Below are 16293 nucleotides of genomic sequence, written 5' to 3'. Positions count from 1 at the left end.
TAACTGTATGCCCCACACATAAAGTAATTGCATAAATTCACGTGAAACCAATTGTTACGTATTTATTATGATTTGTTTTTTTTCTTCTTATTCTTCTTCTTCCTTCCCCCCTTTTGTTCTTACCGCTTCAAAAACATTTCACATTGTTTTCTATCCGAATGCACTAGTTGTTGTTTGCTATTACTGTCTGCAAAATTTCTTCTAATATTCATTGTTAGTTATTGTTCCGTAACTGAATCTGTCGTCTGATTTTACTCATTCTATTCAGCGTATACAGGGTATCGTACACTTTAACAAGAGATATCATATTCATTTAAACGAAACCTCATTGCTTTACTGACGTAATGTAATGGCTTATCTCATATTATTCAGCGAATACAGGGTGCGGTAAAAACTAAACCATGAACTTCAATAAGAGATTTCATATTCACTTACCCAAAACCTCATTACTTTACTTACGTAATATAATAGCTTATCTCAATGAGAACTTTTTCAACTGATAAATTGTGTCCAGAAATTCTTTGTAGATCACTTGTCGTTTATAGAAGTTTTATGTAGGAATAAAATTTATTCGGCTTTCCTTGACTCGATATTGACTGAAATCCGGAGATAAATCCGGAGATAAATCCTTTTGAATATCTGCGATTATTCTCCTTACTTGCGAAAGCATCACTAGCTTCAAATTATTTATTATTGATATACGATGCGATAAATGAATACGACTCATATTTGTAGTGACAGTCTTTGCATACAAAAGTAGCGCCTCGCAGCTAGTTGTATGAATTAGGGGAAATAATTAGGGGAAAGAGTTGCTTCTTGCTTACTCAACTGGAGAAATATCTGCATACAGTGCACACATATATAATATTGTGTCAAATATGTATGCATTAATATGCATTTCCGATATCATATGAATCAATTTTTTTTTTCTATACCTCCAACAAGTGTCGGACTTTTGAAATTGTGAATTCTTGAAACTAAGAAAAAATTGTACAAAATTACTGTCAAGTGTCAAGTGGAGCTATAAAGGCACACTGGGGAAATTTCAGACAATCGCTTCTTCTTCTGTCTCTGAATAGATCGACTTAAAACAAATCATAAAGTTATATTTATTTTGGAGTCAATCGGGACAAGTTTTACATTGACATCTTAGCAACCTCCGAGGCTAAGTCTTCAATAAGTCTTTCTTGTAGGCGCAGTGTCATAACAAGTAGTTGGGTATTTGTGTAGCACTCAGAGGGACTTACGAACGAATTTCTTATAATTATAGCGTTCGATTTTTAATGATTTTCTCAATCGATTTAACCTCGTCTGTCAGTCCTTCGGTTTGTCTGGTGTCTATTTATCCATGCTTGTCTTCTACCTGCAGATCGCAAGATTTCACGAGATATGGTGCACCGATGTCTTTTGGCTGAAGGCGAAAGTTTATTAAAAATGAATTGGCACGCGGAACATTTACGAGGACTGCCCGTATAAAGACTTATTTTTTAAAAGTAATTATATGCATAAATAAATTTGTAATAATCAAAATTTCTTGGCAAAAATTACTTAATAATAGAATCTCGGAATTAATGAGAAAAATTTGGATTTCATAGCAAAGCGAAAAGGAACGAAACCAACAGAATGTATGGTTTTCGTCGCATTGGGTCCTATTCAAATTCTCTTGCCAGTTGCAAGTTTGTAGACGATATGCTCATTTGCGCTAACGGAAGAACGCTTACCACGGACACTGCATGGTTGGTATAAAAGTTTTGATAAGAAAATGACATTTTGACATACTATAAAATTAAGTAGGCGTGGGCGATTTTATCCGCTTTCGTAGAAGTATTATAGCATTGCTCACAGAATGTACCGTGAAGGTTTTCTACATTTATTTATATATAACAAAACACCATTGTTTTATTCCTTTTGAAAACACACTGCCTTCAATCTGCGTAGCACTGTAGCACTGTCCTTCAATCGACTTTCAAAACTTTCAGTGTTTCAGTCAAGATTGCAGTGTATAGCTTCATTTTTGCGGCCAGGAGAATGTTTACTACGGATATTAGTCAGATGTACAGGCAGCCAGACGAATAGACGAACAGACCGACATGCTTAAATTGATTCAGAATTTGGTGCTCATCAAGAATATATATATATATATATATACGTTTGTGACGTCTTCAAAAGTTCCTTCTGGGCGTTGCAAACGTTTCAACGAAATGAATAAACCTCCACATTCTTCTGTGATGGGTTTAAAAAAAGCATTTATGTGATGAGCGTATATAGCGTATATCTCATCCTTCTCGCATGGGCTTAAATATCTAACCAAGTCCGATGGAGTGAGAGATACAAGATTACAAATTAGACATGTACATAAAATGTATATTGAGTTGCCAAAGCCAAATTTTTTGTATATAAAGAATTTTTAGTTACTCATACGTAATGTGCAATGCATTTTATTCATTTTACTCAGATTGCAGCGTATACGTACCGAAGGCCTCGTTATAAGCAAATCCGTTTTGTTATTACATTATTATTACATTAATATACAAACAATTGTGAAAAGGATTGCATTTATCATTATTAAGTAAAGTTGTTGTCTATTGAGATGAAATGAAAGAAACGTTAAACACAGAAGGAGGCTGATTTGATCGCTCGAGGTTATTGTTAGTGTTTTTCGCAGATAATAGATGAAAGCTTTAAACACCTCAAAATGAGGTGAAAAGCAATAATTGAGTAAAAATAAACTAACTTATGAAAGAATGCTAGATAAAAAGTGAAAATCTTAAAATAAGTGACGTGGTCTGAATTAAAGATAACCAACGTAACCATTTAGCATTTACCTATGAGTTAATTTTCGTCCATATTGTTTAAGTGATTGCGATTTTGTTAATGCAAAGTTATCCTCAGGACCACTTAAATAGTATGTGTTCTTTCGATAATTTATAAAATGTGTATATGTATGTTTTGTTTTTGTTCCTTCAATAGAATGGAATGATAAAATTTTAGAAAAACAGTTTTAGCGTAATAGCAAAATTCGTCATATTTAATGTTATTTTCCTGATTTTCTATCTCTTTAAATGAAATTTTCTATTTTTTGATCCAGTGACTGCTGGCATAGAAAACGGTGCTTAAACAGTAACAAGGATAGAGAAATATGCAAATGACACGAACACTCTTAAGAGGGCAAAAGTAAGGTTTTTTTTTTTTTTGCTTCCATTGTAAATATATTCGTAAGCTATGTTATTACCGCATCAATTGTCTGTTGATAAAAGAGAAATGCATTCATTAACTTTTCAAGTGTTACTTGTTGGACAAACAAAGATTATACTGCAGTCGTTTTAATCACGTTAATATCATATGAAACAAAAGAAGCTGATAACAATGTTAGCAAAAAATGAAAGACAAAGCAAGAAAAAGGGAAAAATGGTGTCTTCAGCTTCCAACGAATCATTTGATATATATGCGCTTTTCTGATTTCTAATTACCATAAACTATTATTAACGTATTGAAAATATTTGATATATTTATTTAAATGTAAACACACTATTATGGTATTTAAGTCTGCATTGATCATGCCGTGTTACAACATACACAATGCTCATACACAAATATGCCCTCATCACGCAGCACTAATCACAACTAAAATAATCCGGACCAAGATGGTATGCTCGAATGCGGGTATGCCGTCATATTTCGACTGAAAATAACATCAGCTCTACACCATAAATATCACACGCGTATGCATACTAGAAGTCATAGCATAATACCCTGCGCATAACGTATGCGAATTCGTACGTATTTATTACTGTAAAAAAAAAAGCCCAAAATGAGCGCACGAAGCCATCGGAGCGGTGTAAATAGTGTAGAGACCTCTGATGACGGGAGAAACAAACATACTAACGGCCACCATTCCGATACCTATGCAAGTAAAGACACTATAAAAAGCCATGGCCTGCCGCTAAATACTCTACACCGCTCTACAGGTAGTCATACAATGGCTTTTCAAGTTGGGGGGGTTATGCGGGAAGCAGTCGAAAAAGTGGCCCTATTTGGATCAATTTTAACAGTGTTCTTCGTGGAGCTAAAACAAGCCAGTGTACCAAATTTCATCAAACTATCTCAAATTTGTGGCCTGTAGGTTAAATGCACGAAAACGAGGCAGACAGATAGACAGATGGGCAGACAAGATTAACGAACGGAATTATGAAAAATAAAAAAGTGAAAAGGTCTTCAATCGTATACAAGTAATGTAGAGTGTAAAAACAAACACAAACAGTATTAGGTAGTGAATAACCAATTTGTATAAGCCGTTTGGCTATGTGACGAAGCTTTGTAATGCTTTACCCACTCTGCTGTTCTACTTTGGTGGCAGTAGAAAAAAAAAAATTTGTTAAATTTATTAAAAAATGAAAAATTTTCAATCTCCTAAAGACAATTGTATCCGAGAGACAAACATCCAAAAACAGACTTTTCCACTCACGTTCATCAAGAATACGTGCGACACTTGCCGTTCGTATTTTCATGCGTTTGCAAAGACTTAATAATAAATTTAATATACTTTGTGTAAGGCATGTAATTAATCGCAACTTTGTAGCTTGTTTTGTGGGCATAAATTTTTATTTTACTTGATGCAATTTTCCTTAGTATCCCAGGCCCAAATTCCCTTAATAAAAATTAGGTATCTTGATGCAAGAGACTGCAAAGAAATGACTGCAAGTTGGTTATAATATATTCAAGAGTGTGTTACTTACTTACCTACTCTACACAAGAATTTGATAGTTAAGTAACGAATTGATTAATCAAAAATTCTGTCTTTCATTGCTTTTACTTTCAGTTACAGAAAAAGAAATCAGACAATGGTGAGTAACAATGAAACGAAAACATTTCAAAATACTTTATAGCATTAATGGGTTTTTTTTTTTTTTTTTTTTTCCGTAAACACTTCATGTGTTCATTTTCTATATGAAGGCATAAAGGATTTTTAAAAGACTGTCCCAATGGTTTACTCACCGAAGAAGTAAGTAAAACCTCTCGCTTACCTATGAAATTATTATGAAATTTTTATATGTTTTTATTAAATATGTTTTTTTGTTTTTTTGTTTTTGTATTTTACGAATTGCTTGGATTATTGGTTATTAAAATTTTAATATGTACTTCTAATGTAAAATAACAACAACAATAATAATAATAATAATAATAATAATAACAACAAAAAATAACACAAAACTAATTGCAATTTTTATAACCAACGAAATAAAATCCATCAAAATGAAACAATCTAAACCGATATTTTTCTTCTTGTGTTAAAAACTTTTGATTACTTTCTCTCTACATTTTGGCTTTCGCTACGTAATTCGTGCTGATCAACCATGGGAATGCTAACAATTTCTGATATTTTGTATGCCATTTAATATCCGTGACATATTCGATTAAATGTAACGCATCGCTAATGCTTTATATATATATATATATATATATATATGAAAACGCACGGTTTATATAAATATACTTATGTGCATACATACGGTTTATGTTGCTTATGACGCCATCTACACTAACAACTAATATGGCGCCATTGATTACTATTGCTCTATACATGATCTCCCGGTGCGCATGGACTGATATATTTCTGCGTGCGTATGTTCTATATGTGCGTGTGTTTATATGTATATACGCGTGTATTATATCAAATTATGTTTATAACCATCCTCTCAGGGTTTTATTAAAATTTATAAACAATTTTTCCCCCAAGGAGATCCAAGTAAATTTGCCTCACTGGTATTTCGTGTGTTCGATGAGAATAATGTAAGTTACGCTAATGCTTAAATTATACACTTTATTAAGCTTACTGTAATGCATGCATGCATGCACGCATGCATGCATGTGCAAGCCAAACACGCTTTGAGTTTATTGATTTATACAGCTTTTTATGGCATAATTCTGTTCCTTTATTTTCTTCCCCTTTTTTTTTACGCTCTTCATTAAATTCTCATAAACATTAAGTGCTACTTAAAAACAATCATTAATGGTTTTTTATTTTATTAATTTATTCATTAAATTTTTTTTTTTTTTTGAATGAAAAGTATAGTCTTTGAAAAGGAACCGATAAGAACGTCTATTATAAAGATAGGTAACGAATTGTTAGTAAAATATATAGAAATTTTTCAAGAGATTTTGCGAAATCCGTTCAATCGATAATCGTCGAATGCCATTTTGTAAAGTTTTTTTTCATCATTTGGATTCCATTGGGTCGATCATTTGGTGCGTTGTTCATGGTATGTTCTCTTCATAAAGCTTTTCCAAACAATATTTTCAATTTCAGTCGACAAAACAGATTCTTTCAGTGCGCGATACTTCTAACACTAGCAAATTTTCCCCGCTTAACAATTTCCCTGAGAATCTACTAACAAATGCTAAAGCCAGCTAAACGTTTTCAAAATTTTAAACTTAAGCTTCATAACGGGATTTTTTTCAAACTCCTTTCGCCGTGTCGGGTGTTTTTCAAATAATCTCTGTCCTAACATTTCTCTCCTCTCGTACTGAACTTTCGAAAATGCATACAGGAGTATAGCAAAAATCATTTTCACACATATCCTCTGCCTCCACATTAATGCACTTATTAATTAGGGTAGACGTCGACATTATTCAATAAAGCTATATGAAGAGTGCAGCCGACAGAAATGATCATAGTTGTAGTACTTGAAAAGAATTACAATCGAAGCAAAATTCAAAATGAACTTAAAGTTGATATATTAAGTCTATTAAACAAGTTACATTTGTTGGCCAACAATACAGAATAATTTGCAATAGAAAAAAAGAAAAGAAGGTTAAGGTTTCAAAAAAGTCTTCACGAATGCTTATAAGCTCTCTAACATGTTATAATATGTAGACATTGTATACTAATCGACGTTTATGCCCAAGCTAAGTATACAAATGTTTAATGGATAGCAACTCAGAAGACTAACTAACTATACCATCGTATCGTTAAAACGACCATTAAAAGGGAAGCAGCTAGCTTGCGTTGCCAATCGACCTAAATATCTCATTCCAGCACGATCTGCGTTTGGTATATAATTTTGTTCAGCCCAAAATACTAAACTAACGTAGCCCTATCTCCCTTACGATATTTGCTTGCAATATACGGCAAAGTTTCTACCCTACCAAAAAAGGAAAGGATCCAAATATTACTGAAATGAAATATCCTTCCTAAAGCACAGATGATAAAAATTTAAAATAATAGCACAGAATAAAAAGAGGACAGTCTTACCTATATAGGGTAAATCCCGACATCATAAATTCACAAAGAAGAAATACATTCATCCGATAGTATTGCCGTATTTTCTCAGCCTGTACGGTGTCGAGCAGGATCTTATTCAATCCAAACATTTTCTATATTCATATTTTGTAGTTTAGACACAAAAGCCTTGATTGTTGTAACGTAATAACGCCACCTATTAAGTGCTGTTGCCACGACTTGACGAAGAAAACGATTGTAACTTGCAAAACTAATAGTCAATAAGTCAGGATACATTTTGTTCGGACACTGTTACTACCTAAAAATCGTATAAATTTGGCAGTAGTGTCATCCTATGAATTTATTGAATGGTATGATATATTTATATAAATCCAATCTTTTAGTTTTAATCGCGGCGGATCCAAAGCGGGTTTTATATCTTCGCAATTGAGGATGCGAAGATATATATATATATATGCTTATATATGTTGACTGGTTAAAATGGGTAAACTATGGGTATGGCAGCTAGGGCTAACCTGAATTTTGTTGTTAATATTCGTATATTAGCATAATATGATATTATGAAGTGACATATTCTACAAAAATTTATTTGAAGATTAGTAAACCTGATAACGGATTACAACAGAACGAGATTAGAAAGCATGAATGTTCTCGCCGGGATATTACATTTCCAAGTTGACAAAAAATTCGAGCTTCTTTCTTCCTTTTCCTTATTCAACTCTTTCGAGCTCATCACACAAACGCGCCTTGGAATTGTTGAAAGAAAGAAACAAAGAAAAAAACAAATTGAGGAAAAGACAGATTTTTTTGCATAGCTAACGATCCTTCTTCAACTTCCAATACAATGCAGTTAGAGGGTAATGATCCGTTGTGATCACGTAATTATGGGTTTTTCCTCTCGAACAAATTTTTTACATTTGTCTCTACATTTATTTTGCCATTTAAAAAAAATTATTAAAAACAAATTAACGGTACAACAGCTCTCGAATATTCGTTTATGGCGTCGATCTGAAGCATTTTTAATAGCACTCGGTTTTGGATTAAAGCTTGTCAGTCTACTAAATTTGATTAAAATACTTTAAAAATGACGATATAGACAGAGATAAGCTGGACGGACAGACATCGATTAGATCGAACCAGAAAATCAATCTCAATCGATAAGGTGTAATAAAAGATGAGTCTATCTTACGAACTTCTGCGTGTTACGTACGTCCGCACAAACTTAACACATTCTGTATCACAAATGGTGCAGGGTATCAAAAATTGGGTCAATATTAGTGAAAGATATTTAAATTTACGAAAAAATTACGAAATTTTAAAAAATGACTATAAAACCGTTTTGATTGGTTTGTGTGTGTTATGAACTTTGAATGTAAATTTAAATTTAATTAAGCGGATCAGATCATTGAGATATACTCGCGATACGATCAGTTCGCAAAACAGCTAAGACCTAAATCCTTTTGGATAGTGTGGCATGGATATTAAGGGATAAGATATTTCCACAAACTAGGATTACACGTTCATTTTGAAGAACCATGAGACCCGATCTTCTAACTAATCTATCCCATCGTACATATATATATATATATATATATATATATATATATATACATATATGCTTAACTGCTAAAAGTCGTTCATAACTTGGGAATTGCTTTATGTAAAAACATCAAGATTGTATGTGTAATAGAAAAATTGCTTTCAATATTGGTGGGTACGAAATATAATAAGTTTTTTCAGCATATGTAGGTAGGAATGCAATATAATAAGACAAAAAGTCACATCTTTTCTTCCCATTGACAGAGTCAAGATATGGCGTTGTATAGAGAACGTTTGCTAAGGAAAGATAAGCGAGTATTTGAAAAATATTTTATTACTTAAATGCTTCGAAAGTAGTAGTAGTTGTCAATAGACTAGGAGACGGCTACATTTGACTTGAAATGGCTTACAATAATAATAATTTTTGCCTTTTTGTTCATTTTTTTTTTTTTTTTTTTGAAGATATATTGAATTATTTTTCGTATATCGTGTGTGAGAAATGAATTTATTTATTTATATTTATCTTTTCTATTTTGAGTTGTTGCTGCTGCTGCTGCTGCTTCTTTCTATCCATTATTTCTCATCCTCATAATATGTTCAAGTGTCATTGCATTGCATTGGTATTTTCGGGCGAAAACATTTTGATTTGTTATTATCACTGTTTTATAGGTAGATTTGTGTATGCTTCTATCTATTTCTCTAAGGATTCGCCAACTAATTGCACAATTTTTGCAAAGGATATCTTTCTGTTGATATTTGTGTAAATTTTCTGTGCTTAATAAATTATTTCTTATTCTTTACTATTATTATTAATTATTATTTTTTTTAATATCATCTAATGCATAAGTGTTATGGTTTGTTTCAAAAAAGAAAAGAAAAAAAAAAAACGAAGTTCTCTTCTCTGCATATTTATTATTAATTTCCGGTGTTGCGGTACCTTTTAGTTGATATTTCATTTTTATGACGTTATCTTACTATCAATTTGTTTTCTTCTTGTTTTTTTTTTTTTGTTTTTTTCTTTTTCATTTTTACTCTAATCTTTAACAGGATGGCTCAATAGAATTTGAAGAATTTATACGAGCCCTGTCTGTGACATCAAAAGGCAACTTGGATGAAAAATTGCAATGTAAGTTTAAAATACATGCAAACATCAAACTTATCTATCCATCATGGCATACTCAAGCTCCTGGCTTAGGTGGTGGGAAATTCCAATGTGAATGACAAGAATAATATTTGGGGAAAGAGAAAATAGGATTTATTATCTACTGCAACAACACTAACAATCCAATCGAATGTTATGAAAACTAATGCAAATAAAATCAATCGAAACAGAAATGAAATTACTTTTAAGATTCGTATCGGATAGTGTGGGTATATTTATTTACTCATTCCGTCTGTAATATCATCAATGTCCCCTTAATTCATCGATTCTCATTTTGCCAATCTCAATTCTTTCGCCGGGCTTGCGGCGCATAGATCCTGTACGGGGAAAACTTCAATGTTTTCAAATAGTTTCGCACAAAGCGGCGACAGTTAGCTACAGTGATTGAAAAACACACGTAATTGATAAATACAATAATAAATTTTTTTCTACAAATATCAATATACATATATATATACATATATATAAAACTGTCGACTGTCGATTGTTAACACAATAATAATGAAATATTGCTCTCTGTTATCAAAGTGGTTTAATAGTATACGCTGTATATAGCAGTTTTACTAAAGAGATCTCTCAACGAACTCAGTTGTCTCTAAATTGATTGGAACCTTTTTGACGATTTCCCAGAAAGAATCGTTCAAAATGCTATTGGCGCGCTGGCGATGTTTGACAGGACTTGGAAAAGATCAATGGCCCCTGGCAATGGACTAACATGATAGATTTGAGCGTAGTTTACGAACCATTAAAGCTATCGCATTGAGCAGTTTAGGAGAAGCGGTCATAATTGCCAAAAGAGAGAGCACCAGAATACGCGACACATCCTCTATCAAATGGCGGGGAGGGGGGGGGGGGGGGGGTGTGGAAATTTAGCCGAACGAGAACTTCTTTAATGCATACGAACCAGCAATCAACCATCCTAAGATTACTTCTTTTAATGTCTGCGCTAGTCCTTGAAAGGCATTCACTTAATTTAAAAGATTGCCTATGAGATTGACATTGCCTACAGCCAGGGTCATTTGATTAGAAATCGAGGAAGAGTTTTGAAGTAACCGGGAAAAGTGTTGTGATCAACTATGGTATATATGTATGTGTCTTTTTGTAATGTTGCTCTCTAGTGACAATTCGTGCACTTCTAATTTTGCACATTATTTAGGGCTACTGAGTGTAATTTAAAAGAAAGTGTAAATACTTGCTACTCATTTTAAGCGAACTAATTGATATTGGCTTGTTTAAGGGACTTCAAAAGACGGTCAAACGGTTTCATATGCTATGAAGCATGTCTTGGTGGCATTCGTGTTCTTATTACATTATTAAGGGTTTCTGAAGTCCGTAGGATCTTTACCTTTTCGTTACATTCATAATATTGCAAACGGTGATTGTATGTTTGTTTGTATATATTGTATATATATATATTTTTCACAGCGGGGTTAATTACTTAAAAATAGTAAAAATAATAATAAAAACTTACGCGTTACCATAAAATTTTATGCTGCAAACTTTTTTTTAGTTATATTAAAGCCTGTTATAACGAACACATACACACATACTGTACGCGAAGTGAGTTTATATGTATGCAAAAAAGCAGTCATTTAATACACTGTTGTATAAAATTGTTGCCGTCAGAAGCCAACGTATTTATATACTTTTTTACTGTTTTTTTCTTTTCTTTCCCTTTTTTTTTTCTTCTTTTTTTTTTTTTTGCTTTTTGTATTTCCTTTGCTTTTAGGGGCATTCCGTTTATACGATGTGGACAATGACGGTTATATAACACGTGAGGAAATGTATAACATTGTGGATGCCATTTATCAGATGGTGGTAAGTTATGCATTCACACGCACTTATGTAATTGAAACAATTGCAATGAAAAAAAAATGAAAAAAATCTAAGAAAAAAAAAGGGGATTTTCTACTCACCACCAAAGGATAAAGGTACGCTAGTTTTGCTGTTTGCGTTTGTAGTGCACGCAGTGTACATATAAGCGGCTGTCCCAAGTGTACCCATACGCCATTGATATAAGATTCTGAGAAAATTGGATTGTTAATCTGGCTGTCTGCCTCTGTTCATCCATTCAGTATGATGTACACTTTTAGGATCGGAAAAAGGCTTGAGATGAAAAAACTAAAGCTTAGTAAATCTCTATCTAATCTTGATTCGTAGAAGAAAGCAATCTATAGACGGCAACAACATGAAAAGAATTAAACATTTTTACTATAAATATTGTCATCCATAGTCTGTTGAAAGCATCCATCTTTAAATGGCAGAATCTTGACCAGTTAACCGATACGTTTGATGTTAACGTAAACTGTTTTTTTTTTTTTTCAATTATGCACACCGCTCAAGGAGAACAGTAAAATACAAATGTTGTTTCGCTGTAACCAAAAGAGAAGTGAGGCAACAAGAGCACTCAAGAAAATTTAAATACAGAAGTGAGTTCGCAGATTACAGGCGTTTTCTTTTCTACTGCATTAATATGGCAGAGGTAGCGTCGCCACATTAGCATCCGTTAGACTGCCTGCTCTTTCATTTTCAAAACGCTCTATTAAAGATTCCTTGATATGGCGTTGCGTTGTATCAAATGTATGCAAAGTACGAGCGTGCTTAAATGCACATTGCTTTCCTATATATATATATATATATATATAATGTATGTATATGCGTATATAATATGTACATAAAAACAAATCCAAAGATTAGCTACCAAATGTAATTTGTTCTCCATTCCGTTCCGTTGATATTAGCTCGGCTTGAAAGCCGCAAGCTTTAACTTTACATAGCTGAAAAGTAATTTTATTATGAGAATAATTTATTCTCATTTAATATATTATATTTACATACATACATACGTCTGTTGTACGTAATAAATTTTATGAAATTTTCCGCACAATATATAAGATATGGCGCAAAAAGCATTAGCTATTTATGTAACATGGCTGTTTCACCAAAATGTATTCCAGATCTATGTACCACAATCTCCTGTATTTGACAATCTCTGGGCAATTTTCAATTAAAGATTGATTCCATTCACAATTTCTTCAGTCTACAGCATGTGAATACGAATGACGTCACAAATACTACATCAAACACATGAAAGATCCTTTTTAAGGTGTAGACCGGGTCCATGCGGAGCGATCAACTGGCCTTTGCGGTTAGGATTGTCATAGAGGACCTATTTTCCATTTCCGGTGATCAAGTGGTCAGAAAACGCTTCTATATTATGCCGCTGAAGTAATAAGTTGTATGTGGTAGATCGGTAAGTTTTGTCTTCTTCTTTACCAATTTGCAGCAAACCTTTTGGGTGGATGGTCGACCTAGGTTGCTTAAGAGTTTTTCACACTTTCTCGATTGCCTGACAAGGATTTTCTTCCACTTTCGCCCTTAACATGCCGTTCTCTAAAGTCGTTGGTCTTCCTGATCGGTAAAAGTCGGAAATATCGAAACTATTGTGCTTAAAACCACTTACGAGCCTCTAAACCTCAAAAACCATACCCGATTATATTAAGTTTATATATATATGCATATTTTATATATTAAATGAAGTTGAGCTATTCCCACAATATAATTCTTCCTCACGTATGAAGAATGTGTTTGTAGGCCAATAGGAAATGCTTATTGAACTTTTGACGAACGTAGCGCATTTACAAAATTTCAATGAAAGTTAATATCAACGAGGAAACGGACAACAAACAACATTAGTTTTTTAGATACGCTTTGCATACACATGTACATGCATATATATATATATATATATATATGCGAAATTTGACACAATGTAATCTCATATGATTATTGATTATTGAGAATGAGAAGAGGAAGCTGTGAGACGGTCGCTAAGGTAACGAAGTTACTTCTGATATCTTAATAGATGCAAACCGCACATATATTCTCTTTTTAAAGTTTTGTGTGTTTGTGCCTATTTCCTAATTATCTTCAGAAATTTTTTAATGCATTATTTCTCTCTACGACAATCGTAAGCTTTAGTTACACTTGAGCAAAGTAAGCTTTCACATCCTTTCCCTCGATCTCTATTTCTATTCTATTTGCAAAAGCTTGCTTGCAGAGATGAGGATGAGGCGCTTTTTGCACAGCGATTCTTAGCTAAGATCTATAAAATAAATCAAATTTGAAAATCACTTCGAGCCGCTTACAACCTCTTAAAAACTGCATGAATTAAAGATAAAAAAATGGTTGTTTTTTCGAATTAAAAAACTTGCTTTGGATATTGATCTGAAATTTAATTTGAATATCTACCATGGCAATCTAAAAGGGCATATCCGTTAAATGATTTTACAATGAACAGAGAAACTTTGCAGTTTGAGTCAGAGAGCAGTCCCTTATCACGTTTAGCATTTTCGTTGGGGAAGGTGTAGCATTTTATTTATGTATGTAAATCGTCATTTCGTGCAGCTAGTAGTGCAGATACAATTGCATGTAAATCGTTTCTTAGTAAGCGTTAGGGACTTTCGTTCCTTGAGCGGTTTCTGATTTTCTAAATAAAATTTTCTGAAGCAATTGATGTTTGTCTTCGATTAGACGACTCTACGATTAGGACGCGTTAGTTAATCAAATAATTTGTTACGGAATGAATTTATTACATTTTATGAAGAGTTCACATATAATATGTTTAGTAGTGGGTTAACATTTTCGTATGCCTTTCAGGTGGTGAGTATTGAATACAATTATTTTTTTTTCTTCAAATCGTTTTGTTGTTATTTTTGCGAACTAAAACCGTTCATTCGTTCATTTGTAAAATTATTATCTTATTCGCTTATTTCAATTTTTCATTCATTTTCGTTATATTTGGCTAACAATTGCAATAACTAATGCTACTTCAGGGACAGCAACCACAAGCGGAAGACGAGAATACACCACAGAAAAGAGTGGATAAGATATTCGATCAAATGGATAAAAATCATGATGGCAAACTAACATTAGAAGAATTTCGTGAGGGTAGTAAAGCTGATCCACGTATAGTTCAGGCGTTAAGTTTAGGTGGTGGTTAAATGAGGATTTGCTTCTTATCTATAATATAAAAGTTTTTTTTTTTTTTTTTTTTTTTTTTTTTTTTTTTTTTTTTTTTTTTTCGTAATATTAATTTTCTATATTATTAGAAAACAAGAAAAAGATTCTTTTAATAACTAAATCACTTACTTCCTTGCTATTTAATTCTTAAATATACATAGTTTTCTTCAATAATTTCTAAAGTACAATGTTTGAGATTTTATTATTAGAAAGTTTATTCCCAATCTGTCGACATATTCAAGCACCTAAATATAAATAAATAAATAAATCAATCAAATCAATAAACAAATGCTTAACAATTTGAATACACCAATAATATATACATACATACATACAGACTTCCTCTTAACGGAAGAAAGAGAAAAAAAAAATTTCGGAAAAAAATTGTTTTTTTTACATACATATACATAATAAATAGTTCTTAGCTTTATTATTATTACAAACTAAAATAATTCAGAACTTGTACAAAGTGATGATTTACTTAACTACTAAAAAAAAAAAAAAAAAAAAAAAAAAAAAAAAACAAGTAAGAGAATTATATTCGGTCGTCATCGAATCTTTTATACCCGTCACCGTTATCCTAAAGAAGACAAAACACGAGAAAGAACTAAATTTTCTTGCCTTATAATATGGAGAGGGCGCGGCTGACTTTTGTTGCTTTCAAAATAAAACGTTTTGTCGCATAGGCGTATGGGCGTTGTAGGCGTATCGTTGGAAAAATTTAAGCCACTTTCAAATTCCTTTTCGCTAACGGGAAAATGTTTATCAAAAATAATACACACCTGCGCAGACAGACAGATGAACAGACGGAGATATTTTGGGTGTATTCCGAATTTGAAGTTGGCCAAAAGAACTTATACAAGCTTGTTTCCGCGCCTTATAAAGGAATTGAAAAAAAAAATATTAAATTTTGATACATTATAATATTATGTAGGCGTGGCAAATTTCTCTTATATATGCACAGGTACTACAGCAGCGCCCATAGAATATAGGTTAATATTTTTGTAGATTTCTCTCCTAAATTTTTTGAATAATAAATAAATTTTGAATAAAAGGAACAGAGTGTCCTTCGAGCAATTTAGCCCGTTTCCAATACCAATCTGCGTGCAAGATTTTCCAACGTTTTGTGGAAATTTAAAGTCGATGGCTTCATTTTTACGGGCAGGAGAATATTTACAACAGACGGATAGACAGATGGGCTTAAATCGACTTGGAATTTGATGCTGCTCGAGAATATATATACCTTGTTGCGGTATCTGAAGCTTCCTTCTGGGCGTTGCAAAAGTTTTGACAAAATGAATATACCCTGCTCGGTGATGGATATAAAACA

At 32.6% G+C, this 16293-nt stretch overlaps 1 protein-coding gene across 5 annotated transcripts in view; it reads left to right on the top strand.

Annotated features, from left to right (window-relative positions):
• LOC119639906 (frequenin-1) overlaps positions 1 to 15349 on the top strand; it is a 46982-nt gene extending 31633 nt beyond the window's left edge. For all 5 annotated transcript variants that reach the window (XM_038037650.1, XM_038037635.1, XM_038037643.1 and 2 more), the window contains 6 exons: positions 4820 to 4844; positions 4954 to 5002; positions 5701 to 5790; positions 9827 to 9905; positions 11671 to 11759; positions 14777 to 15349. In XM_038037650.1, coding sequence (XP_037893578.1) covers positions 4820 to 4844; positions 4954 to 5002; positions 5701 to 5790; positions 9827 to 9905; positions 11671 to 11759; positions 14777 to 14944 — 500 coding nt within the window. In that variant the 3' untranslated portion in view covers positions 14945 to 15349. The remainder of the gene's footprint in view (positions 1 to 4819; positions 4845 to 4953; positions 5003 to 5700; positions 5791 to 9826; positions 9906 to 11670; positions 11760 to 14776) is intronic.
• Positions 15350 to 16293: the final 944 nt, after the last annotated feature.

Source organism: Glossina fuscipes, unplaced genomic scaffold (genome assembly GCF_014805625.2).
Source record: "Glossina fuscipes isolate IAEA_lab_2018 unplaced genomic scaffold, Yale_Gfus_2 0, whole genome shotgun sequence".
NCBI lineage: Eukaryota > Metazoa > Arthropoda > Insecta > Diptera > Glossinidae > Glossina > Glossina fuscipes.
Note: the sequence above shows the minus strand (reverse complement) of the source record. Positions and strands in the feature narration are given on the sequence as shown.